This window comes from Piliocolobus tephrosceles, chromosome 7 (genome assembly GCF_002776525.5).
Source record: "Piliocolobus tephrosceles isolate RC106 chromosome 7, ASM277652v3, whole genome shotgun sequence".
In the NCBI taxonomy this organism is placed as follows: Eukaryota; Metazoa; Chordata; class Mammalia; order Primates; family Cercopithecidae; genus Piliocolobus; species Piliocolobus tephrosceles.
Genome location: NC_045440.1, coordinates 100,377,148 through 100,402,747, shown reverse-complemented (window position 1 = coordinate 100,402,747; position 25,600 = coordinate 100,377,148). Strand labels below are relative to the sequence as shown.

Below are 25,600 nucleotides of genomic sequence, written 5' to 3'. Positions count from 1 at the left end.
TTTTTTTTTTTTTTTTTTTTTTTTTTTTTTTGCTATTACAAAGGGTGCTGTTATTCTTGTACATCTCTTCTGCTCTCTAGGTATGGAAGTTTCTCTGGGGTATGTACATAAGAGTGAAATTCACATGTACTCCTTCATCTTTACCAAATACTGTCAAACTCTTTCCAATGTCAACAGCATCAGCACTAAATAAGAGTTTCTTTTGCTCCACATCCTTATCAACATTTGGTATGCAAATTAAAAAAAATTTTTTTTGCCAACAAGCAGGTGTAAAATGGTTCTCATTGGAGATATTATTTTGTATTTTTCTGATTATTGGTGAAAATGAAGTATTTTATATGTTTATTAGCCATTTATATTTTTTCTTATGAAGACTATCTGTTTATACTTTAGCCCATTTTTCTACCAGGTTGTCTGACTTTTTCTTATTGACCTGAAGGAGTTATTTATATATTCTGGATGTGAATCCTTGGTCAGTCATATGTGTGCGAAAAGGTTCTGAGTTTGATTTTTGTTTTGTTTTTTGAGACAGGGTCTCACTCTATTGCCGAGGCTGGAGTGCAGTGGCATGATCACAGGTCAGGGCAGCCTTGACCTCCTGAGCTGAGGTGATCTGATCCTCCTGCCTCAGCCTCCCCAAGTAGCTGAGACTACAGGCATGCGCCACCATCCCTGGCTAGCATTTTTGTATTAAGGTTCTCAGTTTCTGACTTATCTTTTTACACTTTATGGTGCCTATTGATGTATACAAGTTCTTAGTTTGGCTGGGCATGGTGGCTCATGCCTGTAAACCCAGCACTTCGGGAGGCCAAAGCAGGCAGATTGCTTGAGCCCAGGAGTTTGAGACCAACCTGGGCAACATAGTGAAACTCCATTTCTACAAAAAACACAAAAATTAGCTGGATGTGGTGGTGTGAGCCTGTAGTCCCAGCTAGTCATGAGGCTGAGGTAGGAGGATGGCTTGAGCCTTGGAGATCAAGGCTTCGTCGTGCCAAGATTGCACCACTGCACTCCATCCTGGACAACAGAGCAAGAACCTGTCTCCAAAAAAAAAAAAAAGTTCTTAGTTTTATTGTAATTGCACTTATGAATCTTTGTCTATGTGGATTCTATTTTTTAATTTGTTTAAGGGATCCTTCCCTATTGTAAGGTTATAGCCAGCACTTATTGAGTACTTTCTATGTTTTGGGTACTCCTTATCATCTCCCTTTTACAGGTATTGAAGACAAGGCTCAGAGAAATTGAGCAACTAGATGAGGTCATACAGCAAATAAGCAGTGGAGTCAGGATTTGAACCCAGACAGTCTGCCTTGTGTTTGCACTTTAACAATTGCCAAACTGCTGTTTATAGAGATAGTGTCATATGTTATTCTATAAGATTTAAAGTTTTGTCTCTCTCATCAAAGTCTCTAATCTGGACTTGGCTTATGATGTGAGATACCTGAATTAATCCATACCCTTCTCTACTTTGGCCCCTTAAAAGCTCCTAATTTGAGTAATGCTTATTGTAACACAACTAGTATCAACTGAATTGTGCTAGAGATGAATTTAAAAGAAAAAGCATTTTATTAATGGGAACAACTGACACTGTGGACTGCTAGAAAGGGGAGGGAAGGAGGAGGGTATAGGTTGAAAAACTACCTATTGGTAACTATGCTCACTACCTGGATGCAAGAATCCCATGTAACAAACCTGCATATGTCCTGCTGTATCTACAAAAAAGTTGAGAGAGGAAAAAAAAAAAAAAAAAAAAGCTGTTTTGTTAATGCTGCCAGTGACTGATCCCAGGCAAGGTAGGCAAAATCTAACCCTGCTCTCTAAGTAAATGATTTGGCACCAGAGTAGAGTTCTTCAAATTAACTGAGGAAGACAGACCTCCACGTTTCAGCCCTTTTTTTAGCTTTTGGCATCCCATAAAGTGAACAGGATATCCCCTGAAGAAATCCCACGAGAGGTAGAGGCCGTCACAAAGTACGGAACAATCTCCACAGCTCTGCCTACACTGCTGGGACCAAAATAGTTCACATGGCATTCCTGCCGCCTCCTTGTGAACTGTGTGGGAAGGAACGCTGGTCACGAATTCTTCGTTTCAACCACCCCCACACATTAGGACAGCAGCAGCAATAGCAGTGACATCTTGGAATCTAGAGAACAGCACGTGGTAGGCTGTACATCAAATCTTCTCTGCATCATGTACCATCTTCCTCCAAAATTAGAGGTTTTAAACAAATGTAAAGAAATTGAAAATGATTTTTTAAATTAAGAAATAAAATGGGAACAAGTTGAGTATAGCAGAGTATCAACTAAAGAAAAAAAATCAAGCTTTTAAAGAATTAAACTTAGTTTTATTCAGAAGTCTCACTGAATTTTTTGAGGCCAGGAGTTCTAGACCAGCCTGGGAAACATAATGAGACCCCATCTCTACAAAAAAAATTAAAAATTGTCTGGGCACAGTGGCTCATGCCTGTAATCCCAGCACTTTGGGAGGCTGAGGTGGACAGATCATGAGGTCAGGAGTTTGAGACCAGCCTGGTCAACACGGTAAAACCCTGTCTCCACTAAAAATACAAAAATTAGCCAGGTGTGATGGCGTGCACCTGTAATCCCAGGTACCCAGGAGGCTGAGGCAGGAGAATTGCTTGAACTCAGGAGGCAGAGGTTGCAGTGAGCTGAGATTGTACCATTGCACTCCAGCCTGGGCAACAGAGCAAGACTCCATCTTAAAAAAAAAAAAAAGAAAGAAAAAGAATTAGCTGGACATGGTGGTGCACACCTGTAGTCCCAGTTACTCAGGAGGCTGAGATGGGATGATCACTTGAGCCTAGGAGGTCAAGGCTGTAGTGAGATGAAATTGCACCACTGCATTCAAGATCATGCCACTGCACTCCAGCCTGGGTGACAGAGCAAGACCTTGAGGGAAAAAAAAAAAAGAAGGAAGGAAGGAGGGAAGGAAGGAAGGAGGGAGAGAGGAAGGGAGGGAAAGAAAGAGAAAGAAAGAAAGAAGGAAGGAAGGAAGGAAGGAAGGAAGGAAGGAAGGAAGGAAGGAAGGAAGGAAAGAAAGAAAGAAAGAAAGAAAGAAAGAAAGAAAGAAAGAAAGAAAGAAAGAAAGGAAGGAAGGAAGGAAGAGAGAGAAAGGAAGGAAGGAAGGAGGAGGGAGGGAGGGAGGAAGAGAGGAAAGGAAAGGAAGGGAAGGGAAAAGAAAAGAAAAGAAGGGAAGGGAAGAGGAAGGAAGGAAGAAAGGAAGAAAAGAAAAAAAAAAGAAAAGAAAAGAGAAGAAAAGAAAGAAAACCCTCTAGGGAAACTAGAATTGTTGCTGAGTCTGTGAAACAAACTTTCTCAAGATTAAGAGAAAGAAGACAGGGAAAATAAGAACAAGAAAGAAGGGAGAAAAAAATTAAAATGACATGTGCCAGAGACAAGGAAATGTGGTTTCTTTTTCCTTCTTTAGGTGACAATGAGCAGATTCTAAAATAACTTAGGTAACTATGCATACAGTTGAGGACATGCTCTAGATAACAGAGTTGCCTATAGGCACTGAGAAGCCTAAGGATCAATGGAGATCCCTGAAGTCTCAGGGCAAGGTGACTCCTGCTTGTAATCCCAGCACTTTCAGAGGCTGAGGCTGGAGGATTGCTTGAGCCCAGGAGTTGGAGACCAGCCTGGGCAACAGAGCAGACCTCATCTCTAGAAAAAAATTAAAAATTAGCCAGGAATGGTGACATGTGCCTGTGGTCTCAGCTACTCCTTAGGCTGAATTTTGGATCACTTCATCCCAGGAGTTCCAGGCTACAATGCCATGATCACGCCACTGAACTTCAGCCTGGGTGATAGAGCAAGACTGAGGCCTGTGACCCAGGAGCAGTTATGTCAGATGGCTCCAAAGCAGCATTTCAGTTCACAGTTCATATGCAGGTGGTGAAAATTCAGTATTTGCAAAATCACATCAAACTTATGCCTAAATTACATTAAATCAGAATCACATCAAGTTTTGCATTTAAGAGATACTCCTGGTTTTAGATTGTAGACACATCATCACTAACCCCATCAGATGTTATCATATGCAATTAAAGGTAAGGACTAGGGTCACTTATTGTTTAAGAAACATAGTGACTGAAGCAAGACATGTGGGGGAGCCGTGTGCTCTGTCCTGTCTTCAGCATTTCCCTCTGGAGAGCTGCTTCACCACAGAATGGAGGGTTCAAGCAGAAATTAGCCAACATGGCTTCTTAAGTTTGCTGCTTTGGCTCACTAGAGTATGAGGGCCAGATCACAAGGATCTCATGTGCCACGTTTTAAAAGTGTGGAATTTGGCCAGGCACGGTGGCTCGCGCCTGTAATCCCAACACTTTGGGAGGCCGAGGTGGGTGGATCATGAGGTCAGGAGATGGAGACCACCCTGGCTAACACGGTGAAACCCCGACTCTACTAAAAATACAAGAAATTAGCCAGGCATGGTGGCAGGCACCTGTAGTCCCAGCTACTCAGGAGGCTGAGGCGGGAGAATGGTGTGAACCCGGGAGGCGGAGCTTGCAGTGAGCTGAGACCGTGCCACTGCACTCCAGCCTGGGCATTAGAGCAAGACTCCGTCTCAAAAAAAAAAAAAAAGTGTGGACTTCATTATGGCAATGGGGAGGCTTTGAGGTATTTTAAACCAGAAGGTAACACAATCCATTTAATATTTTGCTTGTTAGCAACTGTACAACTACTTACAATCTGGCTGATAGAAAAATACGAAAGAGTGGTTGTACCAGGCTTGACAGGTTCCCCTCCCCCATGCCCCCATGGCATTCCCACTCATCCTGGTTGGTAAAGCTCACCTCTCACTAGGCTGGAAATAGCCAAGAATCACTTTCCCAGCCTCCCTTGCTGGTAGAACATGGGCATGTGACCCAGTCCCAGCCAATGGGATCTGAGCTGAAAGGATGCAGGCAGGATTCTGGAAAAGGCTTTCCTCCCTCAATGGACAAGGCCAGTACCGCAGGGATAGCAGAGCAGAAAGGTGGAAGTGACGACATAATAGAACCACATAGAGACACATTCCTCTGGAGATAGCAGATACTTATTGTTTAAGCCACTTTTACTTGGATATTCTGTTACTTGCATCTTAAAGCATGTGAAGAGAAAGAAGCATTAATAAAGTCACCAATATCAATTAATGTGATATTATAGAAAACTTATCAGACCAGGCATGGCAGCTCACACCTGTAATCCCATCACTCTGGGAGGCCACGATGGGACAACTGTTTGAGGCCAGGAGTTCTAGACCAGTCTAGGAAAAATAGCGAGACCCTGACCCTACAAAAAAATAGAAAAATATTAGCCAGGAACGGGTGTGGTGGCTCACACCTGTAATCCCAGCACTTTGGGAAGCCAAGACAAGGGGATCACTGGAGGTCAGGAGCTTGAAGCCAGCCTGGCCAACACCGTGAAACGCTGTGTCTACTAAAAATACAAAAATTAGCCAGGCATGGTGGTGTGCATGTGTAGTCACAGCTACTCAGGAGGCTGAGGCAGGAGCACTGCTTGAAGCCAGGAGGCGGAGGTTGCAGTGAGCTGAGATTGTGCCACTGCACTCCAGCCTAGGCAAGAGAGAGAGAGACTCTATCTAAAAAAAAAAAAAAAAAAAAAAAAAAAAAATCAGCTGAGCATGGTGGCATGCACCTGTATGTAGTCCCAGGTGGGAGGATCACTTGGGCCCAGGAATGTGAGGCTGCAGTGAGTCAAGATCACACCACTGCACTCCAGCCTGGGCAACAGAACAAGACCCTGTCTCAAAAAATAAAATAAAATGTAATATAACAAATGGAGACCTTTTTCCTTTAGATATTTATTTGAAGTAAACCAGCCTCTTAAAATTGGGAATAGTTAACCACAATTGTTAGCTGTTCACTGAACATCTCGAGTGCTTAAGCAAGAAACTACACAATTTCTGAGATGACGTCTTGCTTTTTCTATATGTGAAATGACTTTTTCTCACTCTTTTCTCTCATTTGCACATTTCCCCTAAGAAACACTGAAAACTGTCCCTGCTCCCTTCTAGGCAGCAATTCTCTTTTCTTGCAGGTCTCTCTTTCATGAAGTCATGGAAGTCAAAGCACATTATCTAAGAAAAACCTCAGCATCGTGTAAACAAAAGAAGGCAAGTATCAGGCTTCAGGCAACAGTATAGAATCATGGTCTTTTTAAAGTGAGAAATATCTTACAGATCATTTGTGGTCACACATTATTATTTGAATACAGGTAAAACCAGAACATCTCGTTAGAGTTCTTAAGATTAATAACAACATTTATCTCTCATCCTAAATTCATATATACAGTAGCTGGGAAGTTTTCCGCAATTCCACCTGGTCCCATCTGAAGAAAACCCAATCCAGTCATCGCACACTGGGGTCCTACGGTCTACCACATTCCTCATTCAATGATTATTTACTAAGGATGTATCAAGCACTGGCACTGAGATTTAATCGCTCGGATCTTTTTTGCTCATATTGCTTACAATATTTCTGGGAACTCATGACATTTTCATATGCAATTAACTTTTAAAATATCAGTGAGAAACACTACATATGTGATAGAGGACCGGAATTGCCAGGTAGAGATGGGAGATGGTAGCTGCTTTGGGTTAGTCAGTGTCTCCTCCTTTTCCACTGACTTGGACAAATGTTTACATCGGAGATGATCTGATTCTGGCCCCGACAAGCGCGGGCACCCGTTGCGGAGGGCCGCGGGGATTGCCCCCTGGGCAGTGCGGCCCGGAGGATGCAGACACTGGCCCGGCGGGAGGAGGACGCGGTGCGAGCCCTGCGGCCCCAGGAGGCCGCAGATCGCCGGTCTCCCCGCCGACACCTTGCTTCGGAGAAGGAGAGGAGGCCGCGCCCGGCCTGGCTGGAAGCACCTGCGGCCGCGCGGGGGCGGGAGCCAGGTGGCCTCGGCGCGCCAGCCTCGCCCGGGCACCGAGCAGGAAGTGGCTGCGGCGCGGCCCGGGCGCGGCCTCCTCGCGGTGCAACCGGGCGGGGAGGCGGCCGCAGCCCGAGCCGGAGCCTGAGAGCCGGGAGCGAGACCTCATGGCAACATTGGCGCCCGCGGGCCCCGGGGAAGCCGCCTCGGCCGCCCTGGACGAGCTGTCACTGAATTTCACGTACGGGGCGTCAGGTGCAGGCAACGGCTCCCTCTCGGGCGCCTGGTACCGCAGGAACCAGGTAAGGGCCGCCCCGCAGCTCTCGCAGCCCGGTGGGGACGCGGCCGGGGCGGCTGCCTCCGGGCGCCTCTGCGCCTCGGCCGCTTTCCTGCCAGCTCTCAGGAAGACACCCGGGCTCTCCGAGTGGAAGGAGCTGACATGCGATGTTTCCTGCATTGACCTAAGTCCCCCTCATGTGGGAGCGTGGGGGTCCGCCCAGTCTTCCTCTCCCGGGCACCTGGCACTGAGAGTGGGCGTCCAGGTCCTGGGCCTTGACCTCAGCCACCCGTTCCTGGGCCTCCTGGTCCTGATCCCGCCTCCCCAGCCGGTGTCCGCCCTCTTCTCCCGGAAGGCATCTAGGAGTGTGGGGGCGATTATCCACTCATTTTCACCCCAGGACCTTTTACAGTTAAAAGAAAAGAAGAAAAAAAGTGACACCCCGTTGTCAGAAGCAGAAAACTCATTAAGGGTAACCTAATGTCACCTCGCGCAGATGCCCTGCGTGTGTCTCTGGTGTCTCAACACAGCTCTTCCATTTCCGTGCGAGGAACACATTTTCTCAGGTTGCATTTGCAGGACTCTCATTCTTTCCAACCGGCCCTTTGGGAAAACATTGTTAACTTAAACAACGCCAGTTTACACTGGAAATATACATTTAACAAAATCAAAGGGACTTGGAGTCGCCCATTTATTTTTGGCTTGGTTTAAGATGAGGAAGAGCTCTGACCAACCCTTCCTCTGGCAGCATTCACATTGCAAATGAGTTTTATCACGGTGGATTCCAGGCTTCCTCCTGTTTTCATTAAATGTGTTACTTTGTTCTTGTTCTTTAACAAAACCATGGATACTTTTATTTTTGCAACAATATAATCAGAAAATATTTGTTGCTGTTGTTCTAAATCGGAGAGTTTAACCAATTATCAAAGATTTAGATTCCTTTTATGCCTGAAGTGTTTTAAACGCTAATTTCTGAATGCAGAAGACAATATATTTGTATAAAAAATAAATAAGATAAATAAGCATGCTCACTTTATTAGTTTTCAAGAGGGGAGAGTATTGCTTTAAGTCATTTCATCGTAAAAGACATAAAAATAGGAAAAATGAGGGTACTCAGAGCCTCTTGATCAGTGTTTGTAATCCATCCCCATTTCTCCTTTCTTCTACAAAGGAATTACAAAGAAAAGCATCATTTTTATTGGAACTTGAGTATATCTAGTATATTATTCTTCTATTAGATGTATTCTCGATGTAAGTTTAAGAATGAATTATCTATCCCCTCTTGAAAAAAAAAAAAATTAGAGGGTTAGTAGATGTGATCATCCAAAAATAGGACATTGTTTTCACAGTGGAAACCTCTGTAGTCATTAGTTTTCTTTGACATTTCCTGGAATTCTTGATTGTCTTGGCTCTCTGATATCCAAACACAGATTATCATGTGACATTAATGCAAGGCAAATAAATACTGTTTGCAAGGCTTAATTTGCCTTTGACAGTATGTATTTGTACAGGTTAGAAAGGATGTATCCAGAATGTGCTAATTGAAATTACTGAGCTGACATCTAAACTTTGCTGGTTTGAGATAAGACTGTATCAAGTTTTCCCATTACTGTGCAAATTTAGGCCCTCTTATAAGATGGTGGTATTTTATCTTTTTGGTAATTGCATTTGTGTTAAGCAAAAGTAAAAATTAATTTTTAAAAAGTTCACTCGAGAAGCATTTTATTGAGTGCCTCTGGTGTTGTCCAGGCCAGTAAAAATAAAATTGAGTCTAATTTTTCTTGTCTTTTTCAACACTGAATAGAAATGGCTGAAAATGGGTGTGGTTCCAGAAAAACAAAGTGTGAGATATAAATGTGTCACTCCCATAATCAAAATGAATGTTGGTTGCTAGCTAGCCACAGCTTAATGATGCTTATTTGCTTGACTCCATTGGTTTTATCACAACTAAAATATTTGCACAGTGCGTGTTGGCTGATGGCCTAGTTCTCTGTCCGTTTGTCCCTTCCAAAGTGATTATCATCAAATCTGATCAATTAACCTTAATACATAGAAATAGACAAACTTCCCTGGAATGCTTTCATGTAATAGATGAATGTTTAACAGTGGCCATTTGGAATCAATGTTGTCTAAGGCAAAGGTGTGAGTGCTTCTGGAGGAAGAAATCTCAAAGCAACTCAAAAGCAGTAGTTCAGTAGGGAAAGATGTCTTAGGAGCAGGGAGGTAAGGTCTTTGCCCTTTGCACTATTCAGATGCTGTGTGCTTGGTGAAAAGCCTGGCCTATAGAAGTATAGAAGTGACAGAGTTGTGCCAGGTAAACAAAGGGCACTTTATGTTTGATCCACAAGTTTTCAGTAGAGAAGGATAATGTTCCCAAAATGTTTATTGAGCTCCGTGCTATGTACAAAGCACTGCAGGATATTCAATATAGTGCAAGACCCAAACTCTTCCTTCTGTGAATATTATTAGGTGTTTGGGAAAATGAGCTATGTAAGTAATGCCAAAACAAGGCAGTATGTTGTAAGTGTTTTGTGAGTGATATAAAGTCCTATGGAAATTCAGAGCAAGGGGGCATTTGGCTGGCCATCAGTGATGCTTTGTGGAGAGGTGGAGCTGGACAGTTAAAGATGGACAGGGTTTCATTGATAGGCATGCACAGTGTAGGGCATTTCAGGAAAGGAAAAAGCTCAGGGACCCAGGAGCAGCCCTCATGGCCTGGACAGGTGCCTTTCTGAATATTTTCCTTCCTAGAGTACAGTTCAGCCATCATGGAAGATGGAGACTGACTATAAGGTGGAAATATGTTTTAGGGTCTTGGATATAGTCATGGATTGCCTTGAAGGACTGGTGACAAAGTTTAGACTTTACCTTGTAGACAGTGGGGAGCCATTGAAGATTTTTTTTGAGGAGTGCAGGAATCAAAGCAAATTAAATTTAAAAAATTTAAATTAAGGCTAGCCGGAGCCAGAGTTTTCAAACTGGTCAGCTGTGGACTCAGTCCAGCCTATAGATACATCTTGTTTGGCCAGCAGAGAGGCTTCAAAATCTTCAATACATTGCCAACACTTAAAAATGAGAAGATTAAATACAAAATTTCAAGTTACCATAATCTCTTTAAATATTAGGAGTTCCAGGAACACTGGGCCTTCTCCCCCACATGATCACTGAGCTGGATATCATGTTTAAAGCAAGCTGTGCTTCCTGCTGTAGCTCTCTTGCTTCTCTTTTCTTTTACCTACTGACTCCCATATGCATTTTTTTAAAAATTTTAATTTTTATGGATACATAATAGTTGTACATATTTATGCGGTCCATGTGTAATTTCAAAACATAGGCATTTAATTTGCAACCAGTGCTAGAGTCTGTCACCTCTGCTGTTAACTAGCATACTTGGACAAGTTATTTAATTTCTCTGGATGTCAGTTTCCTTATTGGTAAAAATTAGAGTTGGACCAAAAGATCTCCAGCTTCCCTCACGCTATGTGGTTGAATAAATAAGGGACAAACCAGCAAGGTTTGTAGAGAGAATGGATAGAAGAGGGAAAATGTGGGAAATAATGGGAGGGAGGATTTTGTTGTTGGTTCTTTAAATTTATGCGTATTGTTAAATGTCTAAATGCACAAGGACATGGTCAGAAAGGGTTTTTCTGCATAGGGTGAGATGAAACTTCAGGATTTTTTATGCCCTTTCTTTGAACTTTTGATATTCAATGGCTTGGATTTTAAAGTCAACATATTTAAGGGAAAATTGATATAACTTGGCAGGGAGGAGGACAGCAAGGAGACGGACATTTGTTATGCATTTACTGTGTGACACTTTATAGCTGTTATCTCATTTGAGCCCCCCTCAGCCTCGTAAGGTATGTATTATCCTCACTGCTCATGTAAGGAAACTTGTGTTAAATAAGTTGCCCCGAGATCTTACAGCAAGTGTGTTTAACTGCAAAACTACTTTTATTCCATGCCTGAAGGCCATTGCTAGAAACTAAGGCTTGAAAACAATGTGGTAAGAGTCCACATGAAGGGAAAATGATTAAGGCTTCTCTCTTGCTGGTCTTGAGAAAAATCGTGCTGAATTTTATATTACCCTTTTATTAATTTTGCTTTGCTACCATCTATCTCTTTTCTGCTAGTAGCTGCATATGACTATCTCTTAAAGAAAGAATAGTGCAAAACTTTCAAATTGCTGGTCCTTTCCATTTTCTTCCTAAGAAAAATTCTTTCTCTATTTTGTTTTGTTCATACTTGATTTTGTTCCCTTTGTTATGTATCCAATGTGATATTTTTTCCTTTATCAGATTTTCTAGATGTATGTATAAGGCAGCAAGAAGCCAAACATGGTAGCTTGTGCCTGTAGTCCCAGCTACTCAGGAGGCTGAGACAGGAGAAGCTCTTGAGTCCAAGAGTTCAAGACCAGCCTGGGCAACATAGCGTGATGCTGTCGCTTAAAAAAAAAAAAAAGCAAGAAGGGAGAGGGAGGAAGAAAAAGATTATCTCAAAGCAACTGTTCAAAACTTTTGTAAATTAATAAATAAGTCCCCTGGCCCTTGTTAGAGGAACTGAGTTTTAATATACTTGTGTATGTGGCAGACAAGATATTTGCATTTAAATCTACCTGATACCCTCCTTATGGCTTGAGTAATACTACATAGTTATAATATTCACATTGAGGCAATCAGCCAAATCCAAGCTATGGGAAAGTGCCAGTTTACAGCATACATGGCCTGGTTTCTTAAAAAATCATTTTGATAAGGAAACATGGGGAAAAAATAGATAGTTGGATGACCTATCGATTAAAATAGACCTAAAAGGCACAGCAGAAAAAGACACCATTTACTATAGTATTTAGGGTTTCTTTAAAAATCATTTTTATGAGGAAAAAAGTGGAAAAAATGGGTAGTTGGATAACCTATAGATTAAAATAGACCTAAAAGACACAGCAGAAAAAGACACCATTTACTATAGTATTTAGGGGCACACACTTGGGTGATAAAGCTGTAAGAAAAAGCTAGAAAGTGATTGCCACAAAGTCAGGCCAGCAATTCCTCTGGGGAAGGGAGAGGGTTGTGATGGGAGGAGGAAAAGGGAGGGTTTGGGTAGGGACCCAACTTCTATTCTTGATCTGGATATTTTCCTTATGATAATTTATTGTAGTAATTTACTCATCAAAATAATTATCTTCACAGTTGTCTATATAATTTTTAAAACCTTAAAAAATAATACTAACATTGCTATGACTATTCAGCTTGCATGCTTCACCTAGGTAGCATGGGAAATGGTATGTCATAATCATTTTGTTAGCTTATGAGAATTAAACAATTTGTTTTTCCAATGTTGATGACTGTTCACACTGACATTTGAGAACTTACCTTGGAAAGGTTGACATTCCCCAAAGCTATCCTTTTTGTTCCTGTATTGTGCTGTTATAAAAGCTTGGACTCTTTACTGGATGTGTTGCCAAGTTTCTCGATTTCTCCATTTCTTGGCTTTCTCTATATAAATGGAAATAATAATAATACATATGTACCTTACAGAGTTGTTGTAGGCACACAATATGATAATGCATGTCAAATAGTTAGCAAAATGCCAGACACATAGCAAGTACCCAATAAACACTAGCTATTATTACATTGCAATCAACCTATATTATAGGAAATGTCATAAAAATGTATATCTAATAATCAGTAATTTTTGGACTCAGCTCATTGCAAACGGAAATAAGAAAAATTATGTCAGTTATTTGATGTAACTTTGCTTTCTTTAAACCATAACCACTATTTCTCTGCATCTAGGGCCTTCCTCACTCTCTTTGATGTTTGCCTCCCTTTCAGTCACATTTCAGAACTCTTCCTAAGGAGAGTAATTTTCTAATTGGAGCACTTGATATCTCGAAGTACTAAGGCAGAGATTCTTCCCATGTCTTCAGCCACTTTCCAGACTTCCAGGTTGGAAAGGTGGTGAGTGTAGCACTGGGAACAGCTGATAGAGGTGTTTGGTGGCAGTAGTGTCATCATATTTCATAGGCCCTGACTGTAGTTTAACCAAGCAGAAGGACCACCATCCCAGCCTAGGAAAGCTCATTTAGTGTTAACATAAGACTTTATGCATTTATTTTAGCTTTTTTTTCTTTCCTGAAAGACTGATATTCCTCTATTCCATTTATAACTTCTGTTAACTGCCCCCTTCCCCATTCAGTATTCCAATAGACTTACATTTTACATAAAGTCAAATCTCTTCACCCAGTCTGTCATGGCCCACCAAAGCATCCTAATTGCATGAAGCCTAGCAGATAGTACTCTACTGCCCCTCCATATAGCTCTCAGGATGTACACACTACACATTTGCCTCACCGTGTCACTTTCCCAGCCCTTGGTCACTTTTAATGTGTTTTTGTTTTGTTTTGTTTTGCTTTTTAGACAGAGTCTCACTCTGTCACCCAGGCTGGAGTGCAGTTGCAGTTGTATGATCTCAGCTCACTGCAACCTCTGCCTCCTGGGTTCAAGTAATTCTCCTGCCTCAGCCTCCTGAGTAGCTGGGATTACAGGCATGTGCCACCATGCCCAAATAATTTTTGTATAGATGAGGTTTTACCATGTTGGCCAGGCTGGTCTTGAACTCCTGACCTCAGGTGATCCACCCACCTCAACATCCCAAAGTGCCAGGATTATAGTTATGAGCCACCGTGTCTAGCCTCAACATGATATCTTGCCATCTTTGGCACATATCAGGAGGTGCTGACTGATCCCTAATGTAAATATTGGCTGATATATATTTAATTATGAGCTCCATGTCTCACTGAAGATTGTATTTGTCCCAACATGACTTCTTCAGAGACCCACCCTGAGCTTGGCAGGTCATATCAGGTCTGCATAAAATGAGTGTCTGGCTGCTTGCCTGTGGCCTCAGCACTGGTTCCCTAAATCACCTTAGTCTTTTTCATGCTGCTATAATAGTATACCACAGACTGGGTAATTGATAAACAATAGAAGTTTATTCGGCTTATGGCTTTGGAGGCTGAGAAGTCCAAGGTCTAGGGGCTGCATCTGGTGAGGGCCTTCTTGCTGTGTCATAACATGAGGGAAGGCATCAAATGGTGAAAGAATGTGCAAGAGAAAGCAAGAGAGGGCCAAAGTTGCTTTTATAAGAAACCTACTCCACAAACAAAGACATTAATCCGCTCATGAAGGCAGAGCCCTCATGACCTAATCACCTCATAAAGGTCACACCCTTCAATACTGTTGCATTGGGGATTAAGTTTCCAATACATGAACTTTGGGGGACACATTTAAACCATTTCATCACTTGACCCCACTTCACCTTCTTTGCAACTCTCAAATTGTTTCCTCCTTCAGGAACTTGGACCATTGGCCTGATTTCTTTAGCTTGCAAGAGGAGTCAGTCTCTCTTCTGGTCTTTGAACATGGCTTCCTTACCATGAATGCTTTGTATGTTAAGAGGCTTTAGGTTGCAAGTTACACACACACACACACACACACACACACACACAAAAGAAGAAGAAGAAGAAGGAAAGAAAGAAACTAACTTTAACTGACTTAAATAAGAAGAAAGTAATCCATTTGGATGATGTAAAAGGTCAGAAGAACTCTGGGTTCAGTCAACCCTCCATCCGGGGGGCTTTAAAAATATGCTGAATGCTCAGTTTCTCACTCTCATTTTCAACTTTTGTTCTTCAGGGTTGTTGGTTCCACTTTTATCAGGCTCATCCCTCTAGGGTACATACTTCCTTTCACCCCTTGGAAGAAAGAGCTTGACTTTCTCAGCCACTAATGAAAAAACATGGGCTTTAGTCTGATTGGATGATGTTAAGACCATGTCCTATCTCATACCAGTCACCAAAGTTGGAGTTACTGGGCTTAGTGTTCCCAAAGCACATGGGCACTCTTGAGAAGGACTGGACACCTACCTGAAATAGGAGTCCTGTAACCAAGAGAAAAGGGCACTGTATGCCTCAACAGCAATCCCCCCGCAGGTGGGCTCAAGTCCTCCTCCTGTGGAGTTTTGTCTTCATGAGACATGCTTGGGCTAACATCACTCCCAGCCCACCCAGGACCTTTCATTTCTATTTCCTGGCTCACATGAGCGGATCCCCAGAATAACTCACTCATTCGGCCTTGTCTTTGTTGGTGGGACCCGAACAGTAATCTCCTTAGAAGCTTAGATTATAGGTTTAATTTCTGAAATATTTTCAAAAGCATCATCCCTAAGCCGTAACTATTTCCAAGTTCTAAATATATCTCCCCCTGCCCCCAAGAAATTCTAGAAAGGCCTCTGCTCATTCCTATTGATAGAAAAATTAAAGGGAACAAATGGCAAAGGCAGTGTCCTCTGCTTGGTCTCTATCTTGCTTATTCTTGCTAGGCAAGTTCTTATCAACAAACACCTCTTCAGTAGGTAGAACAAGTTTAGCATATTTAGGTGACTTAGGTTATGGTGTGCAAATACAATGTTGTATGGAGTCCTGGGGTCATGTTAGCATTGTGAATATCTCATTCAAGTTTGAGGTGATTCCTGGGAATTCTGGGGGTCTTTATTTCCTCTTCAACCTCTGGACTTGCAGGGCTCTGATTGTTCCAGGGCTGTTTTGGGGGCTGTCTGTATTGTGTTCCCTCTTATCACAGCCCACATTAGGCTGGGTCAGTGAATCAATGAAGGTCCAAAATGCAACCAGCTTTCCATTCAAGAAAAATCGTAAGCAGAGAGTCCTTCTCTATAAGGCAGTATTAACCAAAGAAGTCAGAAAACATGGACTATGACCTCAAAAAGTAGCTGCATTTTTTGTGATATACATTGTGTGTGTGTGTGTGTGAGAGAGAGAGAGAGAGAGAGAGAGAGAGAGAGAGAGGATGCCTTAGAAAAACTTGAAAAACATTTGAAAAAGTGGTTAGAAGTCACCCTCCTTATATAACCTGGTGAGTTATTTACATTAAACTTCCAGAACTAACATGGTTCTGTTTTGTGATTGTGAATAAGAGAGCCAAAACAGAAGAGGAAAGATTGTGACATACATTTGGATATGGCTGCTGGAGTCACAATGGTAGAGAAATGGGCAGTTCTTTGTGAGCAAGATTCGACCCAAATAACAATTGCCATCAGTGAATCCTGTAGGTGTCATATGAGCATTGACCATGAGGTGTGTTGGGACCTGGCTGCTACGCTAGTGGGATGTGAGGCTTTTGCCAGGAATAGGGGGCTTAGGGATGAGGAAATATGCTTAGCTGTGAGAATTGGCCCTTTAGAGGTTGTGAAGAGCCCAAGTCACAAGGTCTAAGGGGTATAGCAAACTTGAACTTGATTCCTGACTCAATTTCAGAAAGGTCTAATCTGGTGGGTGGTGAGGGCATCAGGAGTCTCTGGCAGAGATCAGTGAGTGAGTGGCAACATCATCACAATCCCTCCCCCTATCAAGGCAAAGACTCACCTGGTGGCTGACACCTGATATAGGCTGTAGAGTTTAGTCTTTGGGGAAAGATGCTGACAAAATACTGTTGGAGTTCAAGGCAGGCATTGCTCCCAAATAGAGTATGCACTCTGGAGACCCAGGCAGGTGTGGGGTAGAGCGATGCAGCTGACAGAGCTCACAGCATCCAGCTTTTGCGGAAGAAGCCTTGTTCCAAACCTGGGCTGGGCCTGCAAAAGGTGGCCTGCAATCCTGCTTCTTCGGAAACAAAGGATTATGGGTTGTTAAAACTATTATAATAAACATGTTCTTGTAAAACATGAAAGTTACAAGGCCCTATATTGACCTGGACATAGACAGTGGCATTCTTTGTGTTCATTATGTCTGTTATTGTTTCAAAGACTTCCTCCCCAGTATTATACAGGATTAAGCTGTTTTGTAATAGAACCAAGTTTAAGACTTCCTTAACTAGAATCTCACCTTTTCTTGACTATTGTTGCTCCCCATTTAACAAAGTGTTAAAAGCCCTCAAAGGGTGTGTTATTAAATGTATTGCTTTTTCCATAAATTTGCTCTGCTGAGACTTACATTTCTCAGAAATGAAAAAACCTGGTGGCTTCTTAGCAAAACTCAGGCTTATTTTTAATGAAATTTTGTTTTTAAAAATAAAGAATGTACAATTATATAAATAAATGTGTTCCCTAGTAAAAGACAAATGTAATCATTCTTAATTGCATGGGAAGGCAATATGTTGGGGTTTTCTGCCTAGGCTTTAAGGCTGATTAAAAATTGGCATGAAACAGCTTGTAGAATAGCAACGATGTACTGTGTTATGTAACCCTGAGCCTTTATGTTGGCTTTTAAATAACCCAATTTGGATCTGGTGTCATACGATTTTCTCAGGATAGGAACCCAATAACCCAATAGCATACAATAACCAAGATAACAAATTAAAAATCTGCTCCTGACTGAAAATGTTTCTTTCTTCTTTTTCACATATAGGATTATAGTTTTAACTCGGTTTGTGTTAGTATTGCAGACAACTCAATTATCTACAAGAATGAAGGAGATTAGTGGTAAAAATAGCTCAAACCACCCAGTAATCTAAAAAGCATTACCATATTTCAGGTTGTCTCCTATGTTTGCTGTTATGAATATTTTTTCTTTTTTCTTTTCTTTTTTTGTTTTTAGAGACAGGGTCTCACTCTGTTGCCCAGGCTGGAGTGCAGTGGTACAATCATAGCTCACTGCAGCCTCAAACTCCTGGGGTGAAGTGATCTTCCCACCTCAGCCTCCTGAGTAGTTGGGACTACAGGTGCGTGGCACCACGCCCAGGTAGTGTTGTTTCTTTAGGACCCTGTTTTTATTAACTATCCTCATCGCCCCTACTTCTTGTCTGAACTCCTAGATCGATCTCCTGCTTGGTCTTCCTGTTCCCTGGTCTCCTTGCCAGTCCATCCTCCACACTGCAGCTAGGATGAGTCTTCCATAAGCCAAATCTGGACTTAGCCTTCTCTAGTTTGTGTCTTTGTGTTCTTTGAGTTCCTTGTGTCTTAGCACCGCCTACAGATCCGTGGCACAAAACGTCTCCTGCTTGCCTCTCCAGACCAGCTATACTGCAGTCCTCTGCTTTCAGGCCTACAGGGCACCTTGTTTGCTGCACCTTGGGCCCCTGTACCTGCTCTACCCTTAGCCGAATGCACTCACCCTGGTGAGATATCACCCTGTGAGGCTTCCCTAACTCCATCCCTGGAGTAGGCTGAACAAAGACCCCCCAGCAAAAGATATCTGCATCTAGATCCCAAAGTCTTCCTTGAATGTTACCTTGCATGGCAAAAAGAGAACTTTGCAGATATGATTCAAGTAAGGATCTTGAGATGGAGAGAGTGTCCTGGCTCACCCAGGTGGGCCTAAATGCCATCACAGGTATCCTCCTGACTCCTTGATTTCAGCCCAACAAAATTGAGTTTGGACTTCTAGCCTCCAGAACTGTGAGAGAATAAATTGTGTTATGTTAAGCCACCATGTTTTGTGGTAATTTGGTACAACGGCCACAGCAAACAAGTACAGTCCCCACCCTAGACAGATTTGTACTCTGTCTTCCCTATTCCCTGGGGTTCTGCAGAGCACACCTCTATTAGAGACTGAACAGGCTGTGCTCTGCTTGTTAGTGGTTGCTTTCTCTACTTCTTCTCAGCTTCCCTTCTAAAATTTTTTAATTTTTAATTTTTGTGAGTACCTAGTAGGTATGTATATTTATGGGGTACCTGAGATGTCTTGATACCGGCATGCAATGTTTAATAATCACATCATGGAGAATGGGGAATCCATCCCCTCAAGCTTTTATAATTGTGTTACAAACAATCCAATTATACTTTTTTAGTTATTTTTAAATGCACATTTAAGTTATTATTGGCTGGAGTCACTCTGTTGTGCTATCAGATAGTTGGTCTTACTCATTCTTCCTGTTTTTTTGTACCCATTAACCATCCCCACCTCACCACCGCCTACTCCAGTACCCTTCCCAGCCTCTAGTAACCATCCTTCTACTCCTTCTGAGCTTCTTGGGGATATTTGCATCCTTGATTCCTGACAGAGGGCCTAACATTTAGCGGTTGCTGAATGAATACCAAATGGATGCATGACTGGATGGATGAGGTCCTGATGTGAGCTTGCTGAAGTTGTCTGTCCCCTACATCTCTCCTCTTCTCTCTGATCATTTTCATTTCACGTCCTTTCCCTCTATCTCGTGTGTTTTTCTCAAGCAGTGCCTACATGCGGTTTTCAGTTGCGCAATGGTTTTATTTTTCTCCTTAACATCTTTTCTTGGTTCTGCCAGCTTCCTTTTCATTTCTTCTCTTGTTATCATCTCCTCTTAACTCTATTTTTAAATAAATCCATCTTCTCCTTAATTTCACTGAGGCTGCAAAGGAGGGTGTATTTAAAATTTTTTAGCTTGGAAAATTTTAAACCTATAGAAAAGTAAAAAAGAATAGTACAATAAACACCATATGTCCTTCACCTGGAGATTCACCAATTGTTAACATTGTGAAATATTTGTTTATATATATATATATAGAGAGAGAGAGAGAGAGAAATGGGCTATTTGAAAGTCAGTGGCACACATTATAAATGTTTACTCCTAAATACTTAAGATGTATCTCTAAGAGTTTGGATGTCTTCCTGTCCCATCCTAACTGTCCTGGCACATCCTAACATGTGCCTACCTGTCTACTGGCTACAAATGCAAAACAACTCCAGTTCATTCGTAAGAGTTTACCACGAGATGGGGTGAGCTGAACACCCGTGTCTCAGACATGTCCCCTGGTTCAGGCCATTACGGTCATTTCTGCAGTAATTGGTTGAGCTAAAACATTCAACCTGTACTATTGCTGATACAAGATGCTAGATCTCATTTCCAGTTCATGCATGTTTTATTGCCAGAAACAAGAGATATCATTATTCCAGTTGTGAGTTGCATGCAACCATTACTGTGTTCAAAACGAGTTCAGAATCTGTGGTGCTTTTGTGCCATGTACTAGCTCCATTTGGATCTGATTTTGCATTTATGTTTTGAAGACAGAGCCAGGAATATGGTTGAGTTCAAAGCCAGAGCTGAGACAGATCACCAATTCTACACACCCCTGTATTAACATATCCCATCTCCTTGTGGCCAAACCACTGCTCTTGCTCCACAATTGATTACGGGTCAATAACACAATACTACAAGTCAATTTGAAATATCTAAAGAAATTCTGGCACAATAAAAAGTAGAATAGAAAATTGTTATTCCAAATACAATGAAAATATCTTAATACTTATCAGTGCTGCTATTTTGAACCTCATTCTATATAAATTGTATGCTGTGGCTGCCACCATGTATTTGCCAAGACATCCTGGAAAAGCCAGAAATTATGCTACAGTGGTGACAACAGTGAGCACTGCAGACATTAATTAAAGGCATCTTCCTGTGTTTCTGGCCTCTACTTGTAACTACATTATTAAGATGTGGAACAACCTTTCCTCCTAACTATTGTCATTGCTTTATTTCATTTGTATTGAGAAAAAGAAACAAATTCTGCTAATTAAAAACTTGTGGTGCATTGACATTGACTAGCCAAAAGGTTATCTATTGCATTCTACAGATAAATAGTGATTCAGACTTGACCTGAGCGCCTTGGGCTCAAAATTTGACTGCTATCTAGCTGTGTGACTTTGCATAAGTCACTTTCCTTCTCTGGCCCTGTTCTCTTCCCTGACCAATGAAAGGACAGGGAAGCTAGGGAGTGGAAGAAAGAGAAAACAAGAGAAAGAGAGAGATATTTAAACTTCTATTAATTCCAAAATGTTAGAAAAAGAGATAACATGCTGAATAAGTACTGATGTAATGTAGACATTTTTAATCTAATGGGAAGTTTCTAAGGGCCTGCTCAATGTATGCAAATGATACTTCTGATTACAGGAGTTTGTAGTCATTAAAGTACATTTACCAGAGCTTCTAATTGGAAGCAGTATTTAGTAATGGTTACCTCAAGTTATTGTATGTCTTTGAAGGTAATCAAACCACCATCTTTTAAAAGCATTGCAAATTGGAAGTTTTCCTCTCCAATAACTAGGGGAATTAATGAGGATTTACTGTGTTACTACCATTCACAGGAATGTATTAAATAAATTTTATAAGCATGCAATCAACCTCGAATAATTAGACAAAATTTCAGAAAAAAACATAGAATAAGATGTATCAGTTTATACGGAGTACTATCAGGAAACTGTTTCTGACAGCTGCTTTATATCAATATATTTCTTGTTTTTTTAGTATAATTCAAATAAACTAGAATTTAAAAGTCAGCAAGCAACTTCTTACTACACTCTTAATTGTAGAAATCTGAACTCTGGGACAAATTTTGCTCTCACAGAAACTGGGTGTTTGGTATATTCCAACCTCAGTTATTATAAAATAGTTACTCACTGAGATCCTTCTAGGACCAAAGGTCAAAATTTCCTATTTCTAGACAGTTTATGTTTGATCCAATAGTTCAGTTCAAATAGTATTTAATAAACAATGTCTCTGTGCTAGGTCTATACTAGTCATTAGTTTACTAGTCATTAGTCATACTAGTTTAAAAGTATTGAGATGAGTTGGTATGTAAGTCACAGCTCTGCCTTCAAGGAGCTTATAGTCTAGTGGAGAAGTGGCCTTGTAAAAATTAACTGCAGTATTGTACAATACATGTCCTGATAGAAATATATAAGACTCAGTTCAGAAGAGGGAAGTCAGGAAAGGTAAACTGGAAGATGGATCTGAGGAAATTATCCAGAATTCAGTACAAAGAGATAAAGAGTTGGAAAATATAGAAGACATCTTAGGAAACAAGGGGTTAGAATGAAAAGACCTAATGTATGAGTAAGAGGAGTTCCAGATGGAGAACAGAGAGAGAACAAAGGGTAGATGACATTTAAAGGGATAATGGTGAAAAGCTTAACAGAATTAGTGAAAGACATGAATCCTCAAATTGAGGAAGCATGAGTCCCCCCAAAAAACATAAATCACATATACAGAAATTGTAGTAAAATTGCAAACAAACAAACAAAAACCATGACAAAGAAAATCTTAAAAGCATTCTGAGAAAAATAACAGATTACCTACAAAGGAGAAACAATTAGACTAACAACCTACTTCTCAACAACAACATTACGGGCTAGAAGTCAACAGAATAATATCATAAAGGGCTGAGTAAAATTACCGTCAGTCAGCCTATACTTCTATACTCAAGAGGAAAGATGAAGATATTTGCAGAGCGACAGAGAGTTTGTTAATTCAAAGAATTTTATTGAAAGAGCTACTAAAGTTTTCTTCAGGAAGAAGGACACTGAAGTCAGAAGAAAAAATAAGATACAAGAACATAATATCCAAGACATGAAAACAACCCAAATATCTATCAACTGATGAATGGATAAATAAAATGTAGTATGTTCATGCAATGGAATATTAAATAACCATAAAAAGAAATAATACATGCTCTAGAGGTGATACACACTGATACATGCTACAATGTGATGAGCCTTGAAAATATTATGCTAAGTAAAAGAAACCAGGCATAAAAGGCCACATACTGTATGAGTCCCTTTATATAAAATGTCCAGAATGGGCAAATTCATATAGACAGAATGTAAATTCATGGCTGCCATGGACTGTGGGGAGGAGGGAATGGGAAATGACTGCTAAATGGCTATGGAGTTTCTTTTTGAGGTGATGAAAATATTCTTTTTTTTTTTTTTTTTCTGAGACAGAGTCTCACTCTGTCACCCAGGCTGGAGTGCAGGGGTGCAACCTCGGCTCACTGCAACCTCTGCCTCCCAGGTTCAAGCAATTCTCCCATCTCAGCCTCCCAAGTAGCTGGGACTACAGACATGTGCCACCATGCCCAGCTAATTTTTGTATTTTTTATTACTAATAGAGATGGAGTTTCATCTTTTTGGCCAGGCTGGTCTGGAACTCCTGACCTCAAGTGATCCACCCACCACAGCCTCCCAGAGTCCTGCAATTACAGGTGTGAGCCACAGTGTCCAGCCAGGTAATGAAAATATTCTGAAATTAGATAGTAGTGATAGCTGCACAACTATATGAGTATATTAAAAACTATTGAGTTGTACACTTTAAGAGGCTGAACATTTTGGAATGTAAATTATATCTCAATAAAGCTGTTATTTAAAATAAGAACAGTGGTGAGCAAGAAATGGGTAAACATGGGCTGGGTGTAGTGGCTCACACCTGTAATCCCAGCACTTGGGGAGGCCAAGGCAGGCAGATCACTTCAGGTCAGGAGTTCAAGACCAGCCTGGCCAACATGGTGAAACCCCATCTCTACTAATAATACAAAAATTAGCCTGGCAGGGTGGCATGCACTAGTTCCAGCTACTCAGGAGGCTAAGGCAGGAGAATTGGTTGAGCCCAGGAGGTAGAGGTTGCAATGAGCCGAGATTGTGCAACTGCACTCCAGCCTGGGCAACAGAGTGAGACTGTCTTAAAAAAGAAAGAGAAAGAAAGAAAGAAAGAAAGAAAGAAAGAAAGAAAGAAAGAAAGAAAGAAAGAAAGAAAGAAAGAAAGAAAGAAAGAAAGAAAGAAAGAAAGAGAGAGAGAGAGAGAGAGAGAGAGAGAGAGAGAGAAAGAAAGAAAGAAAGAAAGAAAGAAAGGAAGGAAGGAAGGAAGGAAGGAAGGAAGGAAGGAAGGAAGGAAGGAAGGAAGGAAGGAAGGAAGGAAGGAAGGGGAAAGGAAAGGGAAAGGGAAAGGGAAAGGGAAAAGGGAAAGGGAAAAGGGAAAGGAAAAGGAAGAAAGAAAGAAAGAAATGGGTAAACATGGATAAGTAAGGCAAGTATTGGCTGTCTGGAGCAATAATAATTACTAGGAACTCTTATTCATTGCTAGTGGGAATGCATGGTATAGCCACTTTGGAAGACAGTTTGGCAGTTTCTTACAAAACTAAACATTCTCTTACCAGGCAATTCAGCAATCTTGGTATTTACCCACAGGCATTGCAAATTTATGTCTGCACAAAATCCTGCACATAGATGTTTATAGCAGCTTTATTCTTAATTACCAAAATTTGGAAGCAACTAAGGTGTTCTTCAGTAGCTGAATAGATAAACAAACTGTGGTACATCCAGATAATGGAATTACCAAGCCATGAAAGACATAGAAGAAGTTGAAATTCATACTACTAAGTGAAAAAAGTGAATCTGAAAAGGCTATATACTATATGATTCCAACTATATGATATTTTAGAAAAGGCAAAATTATTGAGACAGTAAAAAGATCAGTGATTGCTGGGGGCTGTGGGTAGGAAGGGATGAATAGGTGAGCACAGAGGATTTTTAGGGCAGTGAAACTATTCTGTATATCATTATAATAAAGGTAGATACATGTCATTATACATTTACCAAAACCCATAGAGCATAAAAAACTAACAGTGAACCCTAATGTAAACTATGAACTTTGGGTGATGATGATGTTTCAATGTAGGCTCATGAAATGTAACAAATGTATTACTCTTGATTCCTGAGGAGTGATGTTAATAATGGGAAAGGCTGTGCATGCATGGAGGCAGGGAGGAAATGGGAAATCTGTACCTTCCTCTCAATTTTGCTGTGAACCTAAAACTACTCTAAAAAATAATACTGGTTAAAAAATAATAATAATCATGACTAGTTTGAGGATATAAATACAAGGTAGAACTGATACACTAGTCAACAACATATGAGATAGGAGAGAAGAAAGATTATAGTTAAAAAAAATGGAAGCTTTCATAATGCTCAGGAGGCTGGGAATATTAATTAACTTTTAGAATTTATGTCAAGAATGCAGATAAATTAGTGGAGAAACTGGATCACTCATATATTGCTGGTGGGAAAGTAAAATTGTACAACTCTGAAAAATAGTCTGGCAGTTCCTTTCAAAACTAAAAATGGACTTACCACACAAACCAGCAATTACACTTTCGGGCATTTATCCCAGAAAATGAAGATTATTTTCATGTAGAATTTGTACACGAATGTTCAAAGAAGCTTTATTCAAAACAGCCCCAAACTGGAAACTACTCAAAAGTCATTCAATGAGTGAATAATTAAACAAACTGCGGCATATCCACACCATGGAATACTACTCAGCAATGAGAAGGAATGACCCAACAACTTAGATGAGACTCAGGGAAATTCTGCTTAGTGAAAAAAGGCAATTTCAAAAGTACACATACTTCTAGATTCCATGTATGTAACAATATTTTTGAAATAACAGAGATGGAGAATGGATTGGATTGAGGTTGGTGGGGGTTAGGAATGGGGAGGGAAACAGGATATATCTATAAAGGGGTAATACAAGGGAGTCTTATGCTGATGGTACAGATGAATATTGTGATTGTGGCGGTGGTTACACACACACACACACACACACAAATGGGTTCATATATAATTGGTGAAATCTAAATAAGGTATTTACCAATGCCAATTTCTTG

At 40.9% G+C, this 25,600-nt stretch overlaps 1 protein-coding gene across 1 annotated transcript in view; it reads left to right on the top strand.

The window, feature by feature from the left end:
• Positions 1-6,860: 6,860 nt before the first annotated feature.
• The window catches only part of LOC111520890 (NIPA-like protein 2), a 101,282-nt gene continuing 82,542 nt past the window's right edge, over positions 6,861-25,600 (top strand). The window contains exon 1 of the mRNA XM_023183985.1: positions 6,861-7,199. Within this exon, the coding sequence (XP_023039753.1) occupies positions 7,065-7,199 (135 nt within the window). The 5' untranslated portion in view covers positions 6,861-7,064. The remainder of the gene's footprint in view (positions 7,200-25,600) is intronic.